The sequence below is a fragment of the Dipteris shenzhenensis genome, chromosome 13 (assembly GCF_047967505.1).
Source record: "Dipteris shenzhenensis isolate YYH24624 ecotype China chromosome 13, Dip_SZ_1.0, whole genome shotgun sequence".
NCBI classification, from domain to species: Eukaryota; Viridiplantae; Streptophyta; class Polypodiopsida; order Gleicheniales; family Dipteridaceae; genus Dipteris; species Dipteris shenzhenensis.
This window is the reverse complement of record NC_141608.1, coordinates 7,600,680-7,622,261: the sequence shown is the minus strand read 5'-3', so window position 1 is coordinate 7,622,261 and position 21,582 is coordinate 7,600,680. Positions and strand designations below refer to the sequence as shown.

Sequence of the window (21,582 nt, the reverse complement as noted above, 5' to 3'; positions counted from 1 at the left end):
GGTAGTCTTAAACAAATATAAATACTATTCGAATTTTAACCTTATGCAAAAGCTTTTTTTTTAACACAAAGTAAAACTTGATTATACATATAGATGGGAATCAGGTCACCATTGTAAGTATGTATTTAGTAATTAAGTTGAAAATATTCCCTTAGAAAAATAGCTCAATCAACATAGTACCCATATTATATATCCAAAATTTATAAGATCTCATTCATACCATTAGATTGTTTTCATCACTTGTCATGAGTACTAACCTCAATTGGCATTATGTATTTGGGTCAAAATAGTTTTTAGTATAGGATATAATGGAGCAATACATTTATTTAATATCTAGTGATCATAGTTTCTAATATAGGATAAAATGGACCATAGAGTAATCTTGTCATTCAAAAATGATAATATACCTTCCTTGACATATACAAGTATCATGCATTCATAAAAAAAGTTAGTCATAAACTGCAATATAATGTGCCCATAATGCATGTACATTAAATCTTCACATGTTAGAATGTGAGAAAGGGAATAATTTAACTATGAAATCAAGGATCAATGTAGGAAATGGTCTTCTATGCACACATATATGCTAAGGGTCCATGTAATACAATAATTGAAATTGATGTGAGTATAAGTGTATGCATCCATCGATGATGTATATGAGTGTATGCATCCATTTGTGATGTATATTGTTGTACTAATCCATGGTGCTTTACTGCTTGAGTTGTTTGTAGCGCAATTAATCACAACAATGTTGTATTTTTTAAAAGAAAAATGCCATAAAAATTTCATGCTGCAAAACACAAACAAAAAAATGGCATTTGTAGCATTAATCCAAGCATTTCCTACAAGCAATCTCCATCCCTCCCTTTCCTGATTACTCTTTCGGCCACCTCCACCCTCTTGTTGCCCTTCAAGACTACCTCTTGCCTCCTCGCCTCCTTGCTTCCTCACCTCCTCACCTCCTTGCTTCTTTGCCTTCTCACCTCCTTGCATCATGCTTGTTGCTGGCAATTCCACTGTCCCTCCCCTCATTGGCCAGCTCCTCTACTCCCCACGTCATCCTTCTCCTCAATTTGGTGTCTCCAATGAATAGCTTGGGGGTCTTGTTTTTGGAGGGGGGAAGCATAAGAATGGCAACACCTTAATGCACTGTCATTTTTCGTGCTTTTGCCACCCAAAAACAAGACCTGCAAATCCCTTGCTTAAGCTTGAATGAGCCTCTTGATTTTGGGCATGTTAAGCCATTTTTGACCATTATACCCCCAAAATCAAGAGGCTCATTCAAGCTTAAGCAAGGGCTTTGCAAGCATTGCAAGTCCAGTAAATGAAATCAATCAGATTAGGAATTGGCAAACTCAATTTGGGAATGGTCAGAAATACTTTGTCTTTGAATAATGCCTTGGATCATGGGATGGGGTCCCATGAACTTGCTGCCTATGATGACGAATGGTTCTGCCCTCGACTAAAGGTGACGTGTGTAGTAGTAAAAGGATAGCCCTCATGGAATCTCTAAGGGGTCTTGATTTTGGCCATGATTTGCACATTCTAGCACTTGAGCCATACATCAATTTCCAACACTTGAGGCATATAGTGGCTTTGCCCACGCAACGTTTCCAGCTGCAATCCAAGCATCAAGCAATCTCATATTCTGTATCCAGAGACATCATGAGGCCCCATATGTATGCCCTTCAATACTACTTCTTAGTTATATTGTATAATAACCTCCATATGTATGCTCGTGAGACAACAAAAAGAGACCTGCCAACCCAAAAATGATAGCGCATTGATGCGCTGCCATTTTTGGGCTAGCAGGCCTCTTTTTTAATGTCTCCTGAACATAAGAACAAGCACTTGTGTTCCTTACCTTTCTTTCCAATGGGGGTCTTGATTTTGGGGGTGTATGCCAAAATTTGATAAACAACATTATTTGATGCATATAGTTTTATTAAATTGATAAAATAGGCATGAAAACATCTAAATTGGCTCTTGCCATTTGATTTTATGTATGACATGACCCCATTTGGATTTGTAATTCCAAAGATACGGGGTCTTAATTTTAGGGCTTGAATGCCTGAAATAGGCAGCGCGTCAATGCGTTGCCTATTTCATACATTTAGGCCTCAAAAGTAGGACCCCATGTAGGACCAAATGAGGTCCTACTTTTGAGGCCTAAATGCACGAAATAGGTAGCACATTGACAAGCTACCTATTTTAGGAATTCAGGCCCTAAAAGTAGGACCCCGTATCTTTGGACTTACAAATCCCAATGGGATCATGTCCTATATCAAATCGAACGGCAAGAGACAATTTAGATGGTTTTCATGCCTATTTTCTCCATCAATCAAAACTATATGCATAAATATATACATCAAGGTATGCATCAATATATGGATCAATATATACATATGTATGCATGTATATATATATATATATATATATATAGATACATACATACATACATACATACATACATACATACATGTGTGTGTGTCTACACACAAACACACACACATATATATATACACATATAGATATATATGTATGTATATACATACATATACACATACTTACATACATACAACAAAATGGGGGTCTTGATTTTGGGGGGGGGTATGCCAAAAATTGATAAACAACATTATTTGATGAATATAGTTTTAATTGATGGAGAAAATGGACATGAAAACCATCTAAATTAGATCTTTCCATTAGATTTGATATATGACATGACCCCACTCGGATATACAAGTCCAAAGATACAGGGTGCTACTTTTAGGGTCTGAATGCCTAAAATAGGCGGCGCGTTAACGCGCTGCCTATTTCATGCATTTAGGCCTCAAAAGTAGGACCCCATTGGCAACACCAATGGGGTCCTACTTTTGAGGCCTAAATGCATGAAATAGGCAGCGCGTTAACGCGCCGCCTATTTTAGGCATTCAGACCCTAAAAGTAGGACCCCGTATCTTTGGACTTACAAATCTAAATGGGGTCATGTCATATATCAAATCAAACGACAAGAGCCAATTTAGATGATTTTCATGACCATTTTCTCCATATATCAAAATTGTATGCATCAATATATACATCAATACATACATACATACATACATACATACATACATACATACATATATATATATATATATATATATATATATGTATGTATGTATGTATGTATGTATGTATGTACATGCATATATATACATACATACATACATACAAACATCAAAAGTAAGACCCCATTGGTTTCCCATGTCATGCATTTTGTTGTCTCATGAGCATAAGAACAAGCACTTGTGTTCTTTACCTTTGCAATGGGGGTCTTGATTTTGGGGGGGTATGCCAAAAATTGATCAACAACATTATTTGATGACTATAGTTTTAGTTGATGGAGAAAATGGACATGAAAACCATCTAAACTGGCTCTTGCCGTTTGATTTGATATATGACATGACCCCATTTGGATTTGTAAGTCCAAAGATGCGGGGTCCTACTTTTAGGGCCTGAATGCCTGAAATAGGCAGCGCGTTAACGCGCTCCCTATTTCATGCATTTAGGCCTCAAAAGTAGGACCCCATTGGTGCCAATGGGGTCCTACTTTTGAGGCCTAAATGCATGAAAAAGGCAGCGTGTTAATGGGGTCCTACTTTTGAGGCCTAAATGCATGAAAAAGGCAGCGTGCCAATGGGGTCCTACTTTTGAGGCCTAAATGCATGAAAAAGGCAGCGTGTTAACGCGTTGCCTATTTCAGGCATTCAGGCCCTAAAAGTAGGACCCCGCATCTTTGGACTTACAAATCCAAATGGGGTCATGTCATATATCAAATCAAACGGCAAGAGCCAGTTTAGATGGTTTTCATGTCCATTTTCTCCATATATCAAAATTGTATGCATCAATATATGCATATATGCATCAACATATACATACATATATATATATATATATACATGTATGTATGTATGTACATGCATATATATACATACATACATACAAACATCAAAAGTAAGACCCCATTGGTTTCCGTGGTCATGCATTTTGTTGTCTCATGAGCATAAGAACAAGCACTTGTGTTCTTTACCTTTCTTTGCAATGGGGGTCTTGATTTTGGGGGGGTATGCCAAAAATTGATCAACAACATTATTTGATGAATATAGTTTTAGTTGATGGAGAAAATGGACATGCAAACCATCTAAATTGGATCTTGCCATTCGATTTGATATATGACATGACCCCATTTGGATATGCAAGTCCAAAGATACGGGGTACTACTTTTAGGGCCTGAATCCTTAAAATAGGCAGCGTGTTAACGCGCTCCCTATTTCATGCATTTAGGCCTCAAAAGTAGGACCCCATTGTGTTGCCAATTGGATCCTACTTTTGAGGCCTAAATGCATGAAATAGGCAGCGCGTTAACGCGCTGCCTATTTCAAGCATTCAGGCCCTAAAAGTAGGACCCTGTATCTTTGGACTTACAAATCCAAATGGGGTCATGTCATATATCAAATCAAACGGCAAGAGCCAATTTAGATGATTTTCATGTCCATTTTCTCCATATATCAAAATTGTATGCATCAATATATACATCAATATATACATATATGCATCAACATATACATACATACATACATACATACATACATATATATATATATATATATATATATATATATATATAGATGTATGTATGTATGTACATGCATATATATACATACATACATACATACAAACATCAAAAGTAAGACCCCATTGGTTTCCCATGTCATGCATTTTGTTGTCTCATGAGCATAAGAGCAAGCACTTGTGTTCTTTACCTTTCTTTGCAATGGGAGTCTTGATTTTCGGGGGGTATGCCAAAAATTGATCAACAACATTATTTGATGAATATAGTTTTAGTTGATGGAGAAAATGGACATGAAAACCATCTAAATTGGATCTTGCCGTTCGATTTGATATATGACATGACCCCATTTGGATATGCAAGTCCAAAGATACAGGGTACTACTTTTAGGGCCTGAATGCCGAAAATAGGCAGCGCGTTAACGCGCTGTCTATTTCATGCATTTAGGCCTCAAAACTAGGACCCCATTGTGTTGCCAATGGGGTCCTACTTTTGAGGCCTAAATGCATGAAATAGGTAGCGCGTTAATGCGTTTTAAGCATTCAGGCCCTAAAAGTAGGACCCCATATCTTTGGACTTACAAATCCAAATAGGATCATGTCATATATCAAATCGAACGACAAGAACCAATTTAGATGGTTTTCATGTCCATTTTCTCCATATGTCAAAATTGTATGTATCAATATATACATCAATATATACATATATGCATCAACATATACATATACACATATATATATATATATACATACATACATACATACATACATACATATATATATATATATATATATACACACACACACACACACACACACACACACACACATATATATATATATATATGTATGTATGTATGTATGTATGTACATACATATATACATACATACATACAAACATCAAAAGTAAGACCCCATTGGTTGCCTATGTCTTGCATTTTGTTGTCTCATGAGCATAAGAACAAGCACTTGTGTTACTTACCTTTCTTTGCAATGGGGGTCTTGATTTTGGTGGGGTATGCCAAAAATTGATCAACAACATTATTTGATGCATATAGTTTTAGTAGTTTTAGTACACATACATACATACATGTGTGTGTGTGTACATACATACATGGATGCATGCATACATACATACATACATATTGATGCATATAGTTTTACTAGATGGGGAAAATAGGCCCCACTCCGATTTTTGTGGAGAGACACAACTAGACAAATAGAGCAAGTCCAAGGGGTTGCTAGGGACACCACCCCGGCAAATGGAGATGCCCGGTATACAATTTTAGCACCAATTTTGGGATGTAAGCTGCATAGTCATGTCGAAAAAAAGTTGTCAATTCTTGCATTAAATGTAGGGTGGTGAATATATCCTATTCCGTCATGGGGCCGGAGAAGACGGATGCAAAAAATTGAACCTCCAAAAAGACTTCTTTTACCGGTCTATGGGGACCGGCTCTTACTAGTGTTGAGAGTGGACAAGACAGCTACCGTTGGTGTGATATGGGAATCTCCCAGTCTACAATTTTAGCACCAAGTTTGAGATGTAAACTACATAGTCAAGTCCAAAAAAGTTGTGTCAATTCTTGCATTAAATATAGGGTGATGAATATATCCTATTTTATCATGGGGCCTGCAGAAGACGGAGGGAAAAAATTGAACCTCCAAAAAGACTTCTTTTACCGGTCTATGGGGCCTAGCTCTTACTAGCATTGAGAGTGGACAAGATAGCTACCACTGGTGTGATATGGGAATCTCCAAGTCTCAAGTTTTGGGGTACATGAAATTAGATCATGCTAACGGTAACTCTAAGAGGTTCCAAAGGCAAGCAACATTCTTCATCATAGCTAACTCAAATGCAAGGCAGTGAAAATGCCAGGAGAGTTGCTAGGTAGCATTGATTTTGGGAAAGGATATGATGATACTTTGTTGTGTTATGTAGGATATTAATTTCCATTAAATTTGGGACATTTTAGATATAACTTCATAAAATCCTAAGTCATGAAATTAATACATTACAAGTTCAAGCATAAATAATAGTCGTGAAGTTAATGCATTAAATATTCAAGCCTAAAGAAGAATTAATCAATACCTAATGCACCGTACCAGAGACTTTGGCCTTACCCTCATTCCATAGACTTGCCAACATAAGGCCAAAATTTTCATTCTTAAGAATATGTGGAAAGACCTTACATTTGGCCCACTTTTGGCGAAAAAAATTCATTTTAAAGAATAGGTGGAGTGAAATTGTGTTTGATGAATACAAATCAATGCTCAAGTTTGGACATAAATAAAGGTATCCTTTTGAAGATATTGGAACACATGAGAGAAATAATATTGAAGATACATGAATTTTTAGACATACTATTAAAGACAAATGAACATATAATGGATGAAATCCTATTGATGATACATGAATTTTCAATAGAACTATTATTCAAAGATTTGATGGATTGAATGTAGCTTTAATACATTATCCCTTTTACAAGGGTGTTTGAGTTTGAGGCTTGAAACATAAGAATGAATCTGTGTTGAAGCCTAGTGGTTTGTTAAGGATATGTGAAACTTAAAGTAAAAGTACTTACAATGGAAGGGATTATATCAAGATCCTATTAAGGACATGTGAACATATAGTAGAATAATTCTACATAAAATCAGTGGATCAAACTTAATGGCTCAAAAGCAAAAAAGGATGATGGTGCAACCTAGGGGCTACTCTACGGCACTATGGCAGCAATCTTTGTAGTTACTATCAAAGGTAGTGTAACTTTTTTGTCAAGGAAAGAGACGTGAACCACTCCACATGACCTAGATCTGTATGACCCAGGTTGCACCGACTTGTTTCTTTCATGGATAAAAAGTGACCCTTAGGTGATGCTATAGCACTCCCTTTTTTGGTCCATTATTATAGCACAATTGGGGCCTTTTGACCTAATACTAGCTACCCATCAAATATTTGTTGTAGATGTTAGGGGTAATTACCAAACTACTAGTGGTAGTTTTATCACCACCATTAGTAATTTTATTTGAGTGTTCCTTAATGGTAGTTCCCCTACTACTACATACAATATTACCAATAGTAGTCCTAATCCCAATGATAGTACACATAATATTATTACGATCATCCAACTTTAATCATCATTATATCTATGAATGCATATATATAGGTCTATCTATATCTATACCTATTTATTCCTCATCCAATATGTTTGCATTTATTTTTGGTGCTTTGCTTACTTTGAAACTAAAGATAATGTGATTTCATTATTGTTTGCATTCTTGTCAAACATGAGGAGCTGGAATGCATAAGAGTTGGGAGGCATATTATAATTTCTGTGCAGATTTGAGCCATTGAATAGCCTATTGATTCTGATTGTTTTCTTTCTTATTAAATCCTTAATTTGGTTATTTCACACCGAACATCGCCATATCAATTCATATTTTTTTTGTTCTGGTAATGTCCTATCGCAGCATAGTCTAGGGTTGATCATACAAGATAAATGGGTGCTCACATTTAATATAGTTTTCAGAGTCAGAGGATAGTGGATGTAGACTACAAAATCATCACTTTGAATAAATTTGGCAAGATTCTTCTGATAGAAGGAATAATTTCTATTGCACTAACGATGAAAGAAAATTATCAAAAGGCTGATACAAGGCTCAAAATCACACTGGTGCTACTAGGCTTAATAGTCGTAGGCTAGTAGTAGTACTAGTGTATTTACTAAGTAGTGTGCGTGCCTCTCCTCATTAAAATTCATAGTCTTCAAAAATATATAATACATAAGTCAAAATATTCTAATTAGTTTTATCATCCTAATGTTGAAACTGACTTAAATTCATAGTCTTCAAAAAGGTATAATACATAAGTCAAAATATTCCAATTAGTTTTATTGTCCTCATGTTGAAATTAACTTTCTCTTCCTTCATCTCCTATGAGCTTCAAACCTTTAATCCATTAATCTCTCAAATAGTAAGAATGGTCTTGTATTAAGAGGCGATGATATCTAAAGTGATCTACAAATACTAAGAATGGTCTTATATTAAGAGGTGATGATATCTCAAGTGTTATACAAACCGTAAGAATGGTTTTGTATTAAAAGGTGATGATATCTCAAGTGTTCTACAAATAGCAAGAATGGTTCAAGTGTTCTACAAAAGTATTAGGTACCTCTTAGTGGCTGAAGGGAAGGAGTGATGATATCTCAAGTGTTCTACAAATAGTAAGAATGGTCTTGTATTAAGAGGTGATGATATCTCAAGTATTTTACAAATAGTAATAATGGTTTTGTATTAGGAGGTGATGATATCTCAAGTGTTCTATAAAACTATTAGATACCTCTTAGTGGTTGAAGGGAAGGGGTTGGAAGTATGGGCAAAATCTCTAGGAACTACAGGATGGTTGCAAGAACAATTTTGAATGTCATAAATGACACTTGGGTTTTTCAACATACAGGTGAACTATTTTTAAACATTTTCTTTCATGGTTGATAACACTTTTAATAAGAAGAACCATTTTGAATGTTATAAGTGTTGATGCAATCCCATGCTATGAAGTCTACAGACAGTTTTTTTTCCCCGCATATGGGTGAAGTGATGTTTACGTTACTAAGTTCAACATATCAAGCAACACATTTGTTTTGATTATTGAAGGAGTTTGATAATAAGACCCATTTCAAATGCAAAAGATTTGTTGTATCAGTAATGGAATCCGCTTTGGAGTGGAAATTCGGTTTCTTTCAAACCCACATATTATTGTTGCATAATGTGAGTATGGCTCCAATTGGAAGTTAAGGTAGACTATAATTCGCAATATTGGTATAGTTACACATAGTAACATAAGTTTTATTTTCGAGAATCTTCCCAAATAGTGGTTTCCACAAAGCTATGTTGAGTACCTCGATAAGGAAATTGTAGAAAAGCTCGCTCGCTTTTTTGGGCCCGCTCGCTTTTCCTCGCTCGCTCTATCGACTGCCTCAGCATCACCTTGCTATCCAGAAAGCTAGATTAGGTGGGCTACCACTCTAGCTCAGTTTGCAGCTTCTTTTGGGTCACCTTCTCCTCCTAAATGTAGGTCCAAGGCAAGTCCCTTTGTTGCTCTTATCTGATGTCTGAGGGTTGCTCCAAGTCATGATAAAATGGGGCTAATTGCCTCCCCTTATATAAGCCCTAGGGGCTTTGAAGTAGACCAACACCCTAGGGCAAAATAGTTGACAGCCAACCATTGGTGTTGGCTGGTCCATCCCATATTAGGGGCCTAAAACCACCCCATACACTGCCCAATGCTACTCTGATATGTGTGCCTTTCTCTTGCTTCTATTCTGCAGCATGACTGGTCCCTTTTGGGCCTCATAGATACTCTTGGATAGCCCGTATAGCCTACTTCACCTACCCTAATCCTTGTTTATGTTAGCATCTTGTCCACACAGCCAATGCTTGCTGGAAACCCTGCACATCTCTGCCCTTCCCATGTATGGACAGCCTTCAGAAATGTCTTTCCCAGATGTGCCCTCCATGGAGGCTTTCCTAGATCTACATTCCATGGATGCTTTCCTCTACTAGGGACTTCCCTTTCTCTGTTGCCCACATGGTAGCCCATGTGCTGCCCATGTGGTAGCCCCATGCTAAATCCTATTCTACTTTCCACCCCCCGATGCACTCCTTATACGGGGTCTCAGAGGTGGGGAGGTGACAACCCTATTCCAACAAGCCTTACACAAAGTCTTTGTCACAAAAGGAGAAAATAAGAAATTTTCATCATTCCCAATTACTTCTTTCTTGTCCCCATCAACTAAATAGGAAGGGGAATATTATGACAGATAAGTTACTCACAAATTGTAGGTTTGCTTTACTTGGCAATAAATTGGCTATCTTGCATAGATCGAGCTTGCAGATGCAAATTTTTTAATTTTATTGTGTAATCAAATTGTGCTCATACATAAGTAAATTTGAAATTGAAAAATGATATAGCTCCACTCTCTGCTTACGTAACTCGAGTGTCTACAAATGGATTATGGAGGGATTTATAAAGTTCAATTTAAGAGGGGGTGTTGAGAAGGTGAATTGCACCATTCCATACACAAGAGTGGTAAAATCAGGATGCCCCAAATATATACTCTAAGCACGTGGAGACAATTAGGGTTATCTAAGTTAGGGTTATGTGTATATCACTATAACCTTTATCATGTGCAATAGGGACATATTACCTAGCATTTTGGTGGACCTACTTCTCTCCTCCTCTCTCTCATATGTTTTTCTTTGCCGCACTCTCTCAACCAAGATGCCCATTTCTAACATTATGCAAGTTGAACTAGGAAAGTCTGCATCCACATTCAACTCAATTCGTACATACTTGAAGATTTTCCCTTTGATTTCTTAACATTTCCTTCTCAACTATTAAGGCTTTTGTGATCCCTTGATAATTGTGCAATGTGACTACCCATAGAAAGAAGAAGGTATACAAGTTCAATACACACTCAAGCTACATTGGATCTCAGCATATCATGTCGTTCCTAGAGATTATAACATTTACCTTGGCCATATAACATTTAAGGTAAGGGGGGGGACATGGTGAGAATGTAAAAAAGTATTGGAATGTCTAATAGCTAGTACGGCTTGATTGGTTAAATCTTTCCTCACACCAGTGTTGTTTTTTCTACACCCATGTCATACAAGATTATGCAAAATTGTAGGGCCCATTAATTAAAGTTATTAAGGGGGTGATGAAGAACTGTAATATTGGAATGGAGAGTGAAAGTTTTGAGACTTTGAAACGTTTTGTTACCTGTCCACTTATACTTAGTCATTGTGGATCCTACTAGAAATGAATGCTTGTGATTTCTCTAGATGTTCTTCTCTATCCCAATATGGCAAAATGTTGACTTTGTTTGAAAAACATGGGATGATGCTAAAGTAAAGTATTACACCCAAGAAGAGAATTATATGAAGCAATATATGCATTGAATTGATGGAGATATTATATGTGTGCTTCCATTATTGGGCTTTAGTTTGATCATAAGTATTTTTGTGACTAGCTAGACTTAACATGAAGAAAGCCAAGTGATGAAAGCTTATGTAAGACTCAAAATCATGTGAAAACTCTCACAAATCTTCCCCAAACTCACATGGGATAGGGTGCGGGAAGCACCTTGAAGTGTCATCGCAACGACTCATTTCCTATTATGCAAGGAGGTTATGAGCGAGGAGAGTGGGTGAAGTAATGCCCCCTCAAAAGCGCAGTCAATTGATGAAGTTGCCTCCACTGAGAAGATTGATGAAAACCAACACCATGCTCTCTCATATGCCAAGGTGTTGGCAAACATGCTACATATAGGGTTCTCCCCTCTAAAGGAAGATGAGGCCAAAAGGATCATCTAGGCACAGACTGCCAACCAAACGAGAGAGTTGAGTAGGAAAGAATGGCTTGAGTTAAGAAGAAAACACTCATCCCTTTCTGAGCTACAAGTATGCGATGTTAAGCCCAAGCAGGATCGATTGTCGAGGGTAGGGGTATATCTCTTTTTTACAAGGAAGATCCCTACATTGGAGTAGCTTCAACAGTTCTTGGTGTTTGAGTGTGTTAAACCTGCATCAACATACATGGCAAAAAACATGGGGAAGGGGTTCTTCTTTAATGATACTCTTAGTAGATCCTACATCTTTTCGAGAGCCTCAGTCCTTGTCATTCTGTGGAGTGTGTCATTTAGTGTTGATGAGCTTCAGTTCCATGATTGTCCAATATGGGTGGAATTTCCAAATCTCCCACCTTGGCTAGGAAATTTGATGGAGAGGCTCACCACCACCTTGGGCAAGGTTATGCTTGTTCACCCATCAGCTCAATCACCAATGGGGAGAAAGTCATTGAGATTAACTTTCTAGATGGCTTGTGTCTCTTACTCAACAGGTTGAGTTTGGTCCTTTCTTTGACTCATGCTATATTTACAAACGAACGAATAAGACAATTTGTGAGGGAGTGCCCCGAACATGCTGTGAACAATGCGTTGGAACGGGGTGACAAGGTCTTGGATGAGGTGGTCTATGTCATTGCAATCAAGGCAATCTGAGATGGCTTTGAGCACAGGGTGGCAAGCATGCATGCCCCGAACTTGCCCCAGGAAAGAGTAGGATGATGGAATTTTTTGAATGCCGATTTGGTGGATACCCAATGGCTTATCGGATGCAACTAGAATTTCACAGAGAAAGAGGATGATCGGTTCCATCCCTGCCCCCCTATTGAGGGCCAAGCAAGGGGCTCATAGAGTGTGCTAAGCTTGTCACAAGTGGTCCAGATGCCTTTACATAGAGTAATTGCATGAAGGGGGAAGAATTTTGAGCAAGAAGAATGGTTAGGATCTTTGTGTTTGACCAGGGTTGGTGGTTGATAGGGGCGAATACATTGAAAGTTCCTACATCTCTCATGATTTGCCACTAATTTAGTGTTTGAGTACCTTGGTCACGGCTGGGAGATCAAACGGTATCACCTATAAATTTAATAATACCCTCTTACCTTCTAAAGGATCCTGCATTGAAATGAGAAGCATTTGGGCTGACCACAAGCTGGACCCATGCCAAAAGTGGGTCGTCCCGATGAGAAGAGTACATTACAAAGCGTGTGAGATGATCGTCAATTCACGACACCGGATTATACCAGTGGAATTCGCCCGGACCGCTCACACATTCCAAGAATGTGCACCTGGACTTTAAACGCTCACACATTCCTCCTCATTCTCTGTACGTGTCACAAAAGATAGATAACTTCTGGCAGATATGGCACACTAGGAGGCCGAAATTCAGGAGGCGGTGGACTGATGGTCTAGTCCAGGTGCCTCAACTCGCTCGAGGTCAGCTAGGTCCTCAAGGTCAACAGAAATTGTCTTCACAATTCTGGCAAGTGGTTTCATTGACAGGAAGATTCATGACAGAACGCTTACGGCAAGACTACTTCACGAATTCCTCCCTGTGGTGCGACCACCGAAAGAGCAAAGTAAGTGTGCCACAGAACGATAATGCTGTAGAAATTCTCGATCATCTTGGCTATACTGGTCAGTCTTTTGTGAGTCAGGCAAACCCAAACGTTCCAGATTTCAAGTATAAAATTAGGAAGGAGTCGCTATGGATAGAGGGCATGTACAACACAGGTGGGGTTCAATACAAAATGGACGGAAAGGAGTCGGGAATGCATGATTCCAAAGTATCCATTGCTCAGGTATGGTCACACTCTGCAACAGCACAAGAACTGCAAGCGAACAGAGACTGGGAGATGCTGAGCTTAGAGCAGGCACTCACCTCTTTGGAACAAATGCCCCATATGCCTTCCGTTGAGAACTTTATCTGCATCTTGCAAAAGTGCAGAAAGGGGAAAAACGTAGCACATGCCAAGCGCTTGAATGCATACATGTGTAAGACTGGACTGGAAGCTGATAGATCTCTCGGGAACTACCTTGTCCCGATGCTGGTGGAATGTGGAAGCATGTTTGATGCTCTGCAGGTTTTTAACAGATTGGTTGATCGGAATGAGTATTCTTGGACTTCCCTCATGACAGGTTATGTTGAATGTGGGAGATCACAACATGCCGTCGACCTGTATCACAAAATGCAAAAAGATTGGGTACATGCTGGTAAATATACATTTTTGGCCCTACTGAAGGCTTGCACTGAGCTGAAAGATGTACAAAGTGGCTTCGAAATACACACTGACATTGCCAGAAAGGGGTTGGAAAGAGAACCTTTTGTTGGCAGTACTTTGGTCAATATGTATGCTAAATGTGGCTCACTTGCAAAAGCAAGGGAAGCGTTCAACAATCTTCCATATCGAAATGTAGTTTCATGGAATGCCTTAATTGCAGGATATACCCAACACGGGCATGGTGAGGAAGCTCTGAGCTGTTATGAAGAGATGCGATTGGAAGGTGTCTCTCCAGATGCCATAACATTTCTTTGCAGCTTGAAAGCTTGTGGCAGCGTAGGAGCCATAAACAAGGGCCAAGAACTACACACTGAGATTGTCAACAAGGGGTTGGAAAGGGACCCTTTTGTTGGCAGCACTTTGGTTGATATGTATGCCAAATGTGGCTCACTTGAAAAAGCAAGGAAATTGTTTGACAAGCTTCCAGTTCGAAATGTAGTCTCATGGACTGCTCTAATCACTGGATATGCCCAACATGGGGTTGGTGAGGAAGCGCTGAACTGTTTTAAACAGATGCAAGAGGAGGGTGTGCCACCAGATGCTGTCACGTTTGTTTGTGGCTTGAAAGCTTGTGCCAGCATAGGTGGTATAGAAAACGGCCAAGAACTACATGCAGAGTGTGCCAGAATGGGGTTGGAAAGAGATCCTTTTGTTGGCAGCACCCTTGTCGACATGTATGTGAAATGTGGCTCACTTGTGCAAGCAAGAGAAGTGTTTGACAAGCTTTCTACGCGAAACGTAGTCTCATGGAATGCTCTAATCGCAGGATATGTCGAACATGGGCTTTGTCAAGAAGCACTAGACTCTTTCAAACAGATGCAATTGGAGGGTGTCTCTTCCGATGCTGTCACATTTGTCTGCATCTTGAAAGCTTGTGGTACTGTGGGAGCTATCAATAAGGGCCGAGGGATACATGCTGACATAGCCAGAAAGGGGTGGGAAAGAGATCTATTTGTTGGCAGCACCTTGGTTGATATGTATGCAAAGTGTGGCTCCCTCGCAAAAGCAAGGGAAGTGTTTGATAAGCTTCCAGTTCGGGATGTAGTTTCATGGAATGCACTAATCACAGGATATGCTGAAGACGGGCATGGTGAGCTAGCACTGAATTGTTTCGAACGGATGCAATGGGAGGGTGCATCTCCAAATGTTGTCACGTTTATTTGCAGCTTGAAAGGTTGTGGTAGCCTGGGAGCCATAGACAAGGGCCAAAAAATACATGCTGAGATTGCCACAAAAGGGTTGGAAAGAGATCCTCACGTAGGCAGCACTTTGGTTGACATGTATGCCAAATGTGGCTTGCTTGCAAAAGCACAAGAAGTGTTTGACAAGCTTCCAGTTCGAGATGCTGTCTCGTGGACTGCACTAATCGCAGGGTATGCCCAACAAGGGCTTGGTGAGGAAGCATTGACCTATTTTCACCAAATGCAACTGGAGGGTGTCTCGCCAGATATAATCTCTTGGAATGCACTAATTGCAGGATTCGCCCAGCTAGGAGAAAGTGAAATTGTTTTCTATATGCTTGAGAAAATGAGAGGAGGCTGCATAAAGCCAGATGGGGCAACATTCCTAAGTGTCCTTACTGTATGCAATCATGCGGGTCTAGTGCATAAGGGTCAGAAGTACTTTGAGGCCATGTGTAAAGACTATGCCATCACTCCAACAAGCGAGCACCACAACTGCATGATTGATCTCCTTGGCCGTGCAGGCCATGTAGAGGAGGCAGTAGCGATGGTGGAGAAGATGCCTTTCCAACCTGATCTTGCGGTGTGGCACACTGTGTTGGGTGCTTGTCAAAAGTGTGGTAATGTTGACCTTGGAAGACAGGCATTTGAACATGCAGTGCGATTGGACGCGAAGGATGCAGCAGCTTATGTCTTAATATCTAACATCTATGCAGATGCTTCCACAGAGGAGGAAGGGAAGAAGGTCAAGGTAATGAAAGTGTGAAGCATGGAAGAAGCCAGGACAGAGTTCGTCAGAAGTTGACAGCATTGTGGATACCTTTGTGATAGGGGATAGAAGAGATCCCAAAGCAAAGGTATATATTCAGAGCTTGAAGAGCATCCCCTCAAAATGTGGGAATTGTATTGTGCATCACAGGACATACCAGATGATGCAGAGAAAGATGCATGATGTGGGCAGAGTGAGGAGCTGTCTATTTGTGTCTGCCCTATGCAATAATCCTGAGGGGACACCTATATGTGCTGTAAAGAGCATCCGGATTTGTGATGACTGATATGCAACCGTTGGACTTACCTCAAAATGACATTTCTTGTCAGCAATCCATTGCATCCATAGCTTAAAGGAAAGGTGTACTGGTGGGGGGCTATTGGTGATGCTAGTGCATCTGCCGCAGCCAATGTCTTTCCTGCTCAAAATTCTCCTGGTGAGGTTTAGGTAAGAGAGGACGAAAGTGAGTCTGTTGCTTGTGAGTCTGAGCTGCCTCCAAAAGATTGTGAATCTGTTGCTTGAACAAGCTTTGTGTCAGTCAAAAATCTGCTGTTTCTAGATTCAAGTCTGCAATTTCTTTTGGTCAACAGACTCTAAAGTTGGGTGATTCTTGCAGGTTCGAGTTCGGGACTCTGGTAATTCTTTGTGATGATTCTTTGTGGCCTGTGATGCGCATTAAAAAGGGCTTATGGACAGAGCATTAATTGCCAGGTGGCTGCTCCTTGTATGGGGCTCTAAACACACACACACTCCTGCATGCATACAGATACAAACACCTTTGTACTATCTGTTTTTTTTAAAAAGAGGATGAGTTTTGAGCATCTCACAGGATTCCTACACACACACCACTTCAAATAAGAGAGTTCATAAAGTGAAATTTGCATCTTCTAACATATATCTAGATGAATCTATGGACATACCCAAACTCATCCTTTCGAAACAAAAATATGGTAGGACCTCTTCTAGGAGCTGCCATAGGCTGGCTGCTCCTAGTTGAGGCTTTGTAGTGGGCACTGTCTAGGACATATGGGCACTGGGTTGGAGGATTATTGCCACACTTCCCTCTCAATTCCAAACTGTGGATCATCACGGTTGCCCGAAGGAAGAAGGTGGTCTCTCTTAAGGCACATGTAGTTGATGCATGCAATAATGGAGGTTTGTGTGATTGGCATGTAATGCTGGTAGTAGTCAGGTTTCAAGCTCATAAGAAGATCATAGATCTGTCTCAGCCATATAGCTTCCTGTGTGCGGTAGCTGATGTCTAGGTATGTGTTCAAAAGATGAGATCATAAACCAACTTCCATTAGAATGTGGCATAGTCCAAATTATGCTCATCTTCATAGGAGTAGCACTTGGGTTGCACTCCATCTTGAAAGTTTGAATAATCTTCTTGGCATTAATATACTAAGAAAACAAATTGTTTTGACATAGCCACACCAAGATGCCACAAGGAGAATGGAAATTTACAAGGGCCTTCATCTTTAGGACATAATGAGGTCTTTGAAAGCTTGTATAGTGCTTCCGAGACAAAGTCCTCATCTTTAACTAAATGTGGACATGACACGGGCCCTTAGAAGGAATGTTGCCCTCATCATCCATTGGATTAATGTCCTTCCAAAGTTCCCGCTCATGAGGATTCTTTGTTGGCCCTGCTAAGGGTCTACGGAGAGATGGAGAGTTTTTTTGCTACTAAGGCTCATTGTTAAGAAGTTAGATCATTTGGTCAAGTTGACCATGTTAATGGGTGTTCAATGTTAGGATTAGTGATAGTTTAGGTCATTGTAATGAGTTAAGCTTGTCTTTTTGTGAGGGTCCTAAATGATTTTGCCACTTTGTGTGGATTAAGTTTTTGGCCTTACATGAGAGGTAGTGAATTATTCAATCATTTAGCTTCTATGACACCACCTTTATCAAAAGCATGTGAGATGAGGGCCTCTCGCCAAAATGGCCACGTCTTCACTCATATTTAATGGCCTATCTCCTCTCTTGTCTTTTTTCTCTCCTCTCTTTTCACTCATCTACCTTTCCCTATATTCATTCACCTTTACTTGCGTTTTTCTCTTTCCCTTTCATACACCTTTCATTTCCCTTTTATAAGTTATTGGAAAATTTATTGTATTATTTATTCAAGCTACTTTACATTTTCTCTAAATGGGAAAGGAAGGCCATAGTGGTGACTTCAGCATAGATACCTCTCAACAAACACCACAATCAAAACCATGATGGACTACTTTCATTTCAACTTAGAATTCAAACAGTTGGTCAGGGCTATAGTCATTAGTTGCGTCTAGCAACTAAGAAACAAACAGATTTTTGATAAGTAGGATGTGTTAAGGATATGTTTGAAAGAGGTGGAAGTTTATGTGAGCATGGTGTTTAAGGTGTGGAACATGGAGTATTTAAGAGTAGTAAGTGTGAAAGTACGAGAAAATACGCCTTTTTAACTGTGTCTAAGGGGATCGAATTTTCTTTTCTTTATAAATAATATAGCTATCATATTTGCGCAAAAAAGAACTTAGAATTCAAAGAACCAACAACTTACTCATCCGCATACTGGATAGACCATTGCATTGCATACATTTACACTTAATGGATACTAACACTTACACCTACTATAACATTCCAAAAGGCAAGGCCTTAGTGGGATTCCCACCTTGTTTTTCCTTTGAATTTGTGGTCTCTTTTTTATGTGTCTACCACACACTTGTCCCAACAAGCCCCTGCCATAATGTAAGAAAGACAAATTATATGTGACCTTACATGTTAGGCCCATGTAAGCATGGTGCTGAGTTAAAAAGGAAACATCAATGTCCCACTCACCCCACAAACCTATGTACATATTCGGCATGCACATCAATCTGTCGAGGTTGTCTTTGGGGTGGTCTAGACTCTGTGTAGAGCCTACTATCTGATTGAGATTGAGACCAACTTTTCTCATAGGCATAGTGTTGAAATAGAGCTTCTTAGAGTCATTGGTGAAAGCTCTGGCTGGAATTTCCCATGGGCAAGATCATACTGGACTCCTCACTAGTAGCCTTCCCAAAGATGGAAGGATCTAGCTGGTTGTGTAATAAATGCTCTGCCTATTGCCCAAAATGCACCTTGTGTGGGGTTGCAGTAAAATCCCCATGCATTAGTGTACTTTGGTGCTCTACCGACAAGGATGTAGCATTAACATGACCTGTGAGATCACCCTCGAGAAGAAATTGATTGCCTTTGTCCTTCATGATCCTCAACTTCTATCGTGGAAAGTTTGCCTCATCCCCAACTATAGCCTTCCCTTGGTCTCCTTCAATAGCACTTCCATGTGTATCTTTTCCATCCAGTTGCATCTGCATTATCTTGTTGTTGCGCACTAATGTATTGTTGGGTACAATAACTATTTAGAAAATGTGGTTGTGCAAGGGTTGCTCCATTTTCTAATCATAATAGCCATCTTCCTTTTGTTGTCTGTTGGCTTCATAATTTTGGCTGCCATTTTAGATTTTGCTATAAAGTGTCATAACAACCATCTTTCTTTTACTATTCATTGTATTCATAATTTTGGCTATCATTTTCGGGTTATATTATGTACTTGCAGCTTTTGTCATTCGCAATGGTCATGGACATGTAAGAATCAATTGTAGGGCTCTGTTGTCTAGTGTTATCCTTGAATTTGCATGAATGGCTTGGTTTCCATTTACACACCATTAAGTTGAGTCTCAAGTGAAGGCATCTCTTTTGTGTGCTTCATTAGCATGGCATGTAAACTGATTATCTCAAATTCTGATTGCCCTTTGATGTAGGCTTGTCTTTGACAACCTTGTGGGAGTCTAGGAGACTCTTTGGGCGGATTATTTGAATAGATATGTGTCCCAAACCCACGAACTTTGGTCAATGCATCATGCTTTTCCATGCTAATAGTGGCACGCTCGCGTTCAATGTTAGTGACCAAAATCTAATGTTGTCCATGGGAATCACTCACAACCAAGGGATAGGCTATTTGTTCCCTCAGCATAGGTAAATGCAATTGGCCTTTCGTAGGAATTGCCAACACAAAGGGAACTTGGTGTAGGTCAATGTCGGACAGCATCCTTGCTAAGAAGTGACCTCCTAGCGTCTTTCCTAGGTCCCCTACAAATGGGGTCATTGTCCCTCTTGTGATACACTGTATCAATATCCTTCCCATCCCTATCACTTAGGTGTAGAGGAGGGAGCATGGGTTGCTTGCCCATCTCCTGCATTGTAATGTGCACAACGTCTCCTATCTTCTCACGATGACTTTTGGATTGTTGGAGGTGACTTCAACAACCTAGGGAAGAGCCTCTTTTGTTGAAATGCTGGCAACAAAGAGGAGCACTTGGGAGTAGTTCATCTTTGTGATTAGTCTTGTAGAGACCCTTGGAGAGAGGTAGAGTTCCGTAGGCTCCGTGACGGCCTCCACTTTTCTTTTAGGACAGAGGAGGCATGAAGGATTGTTGGAGCGCCTCGATAATTTTTACATTAGGGATTTGGCACTGCACAAGGGAGACTCCGCTGGCATTTTAGTGGGCACTTAAATGTCAAATTAGTCCCCTTCTAGAGCAGCCCCACCTTGGACTACCCCAACCGCATTCCAGATGATCTACTACTATCTTCCTCAAGAAACAAGGGTTTCTTGTGTGTTTTCATTTTATGTTGACTGTTTCAAGTTATGTTGTGATGAGGTTCTTGGTTGTGTGTTTTCATTGTATGTTGAGTGTTTCAAGTAATGTTGTAATGATGAGGTTCTTGTTTGGAGAAATGAATTCCCTTTTTTTTTTTTTGGGTTGAGGTCCCTTTCCTCTCTTTTAGAGGTAGGAAGACTAAGATATTCTCTTTAACAAAGGATAAAGGTTATTCCTTATGTTTTCAAAAAATTCTCATGCTATTTACATGTTTAAACTACCTTGAGCCCTAGATGAGCATCTAGAGTTTGTGACCCCTATTTTGCTTCTTCTTTGAATTGCAAGAAGCGTGGTACATGGATGGTGGAATGAGCAATCATGCAAAGTCATGAAGAATTCATTTGTATCTTGCTAGAGATGATAAGAATCAATGGTGCCTTTATGGCTACTCAAGGGGTCTACATGGATGTATGACGTATCCTTGGCAAGTGAATAAAGTCCCCTCGGGGTACAATCCCCCTTTGGGCCCCATATTGTGTGCCTAAGTAATAATATTTCTTGGATGTGTTTGATGAGTTTTCTTCTATTCTTGCAATTCCAATTCTAGCCATTTGTTGATGAACCATTATCTTGAGGAAGACATGATGGTTGTGTTTCAACTACTATGGACATGTGATCATTGCCATATGTATGCATGCATCATGATAT

At 39.6% G+C, this 21,582-nt stretch overlaps 1 protein-coding gene across 2 annotated transcripts; it reads left to right on the top strand.

The window, feature by feature from the left end:
• The first annotated feature begins 13,102 nt into the window (after positions 1-13,102).
• LOC147894980 (pentatricopeptide repeat-containing protein At3g16610-like) lies at positions 13,103-17,018 on the top strand. 2 transcript variants are annotated; one of them, XM_087384189.1, is made up of 2 exons: positions 13,103-16,685; positions 16,866-17,018. In XM_087384189.1, the coding sequence occupies exon 1, from the start codon at positions 13,529-13,531 to the stop codon at positions 16,244-16,246; it is 2,718 nt and encodes a 905-aa protein (XP_087240315.1). In that variant the 5' UTR covers positions 13,103-13,528; the 3' UTR covers positions 16,247-16,685; positions 16,866-17,018. The 2 variants fall into 2 exon arrangements, with proteins under 2 accessions (XP_087240315.1, XP_087240314.1); XM_087384188.1 differs by having other exon boundaries at positions 13,103-16,696.
• The last annotated feature ends 4,564 nt before the right edge of the window (positions 17,019-21,582 follow it).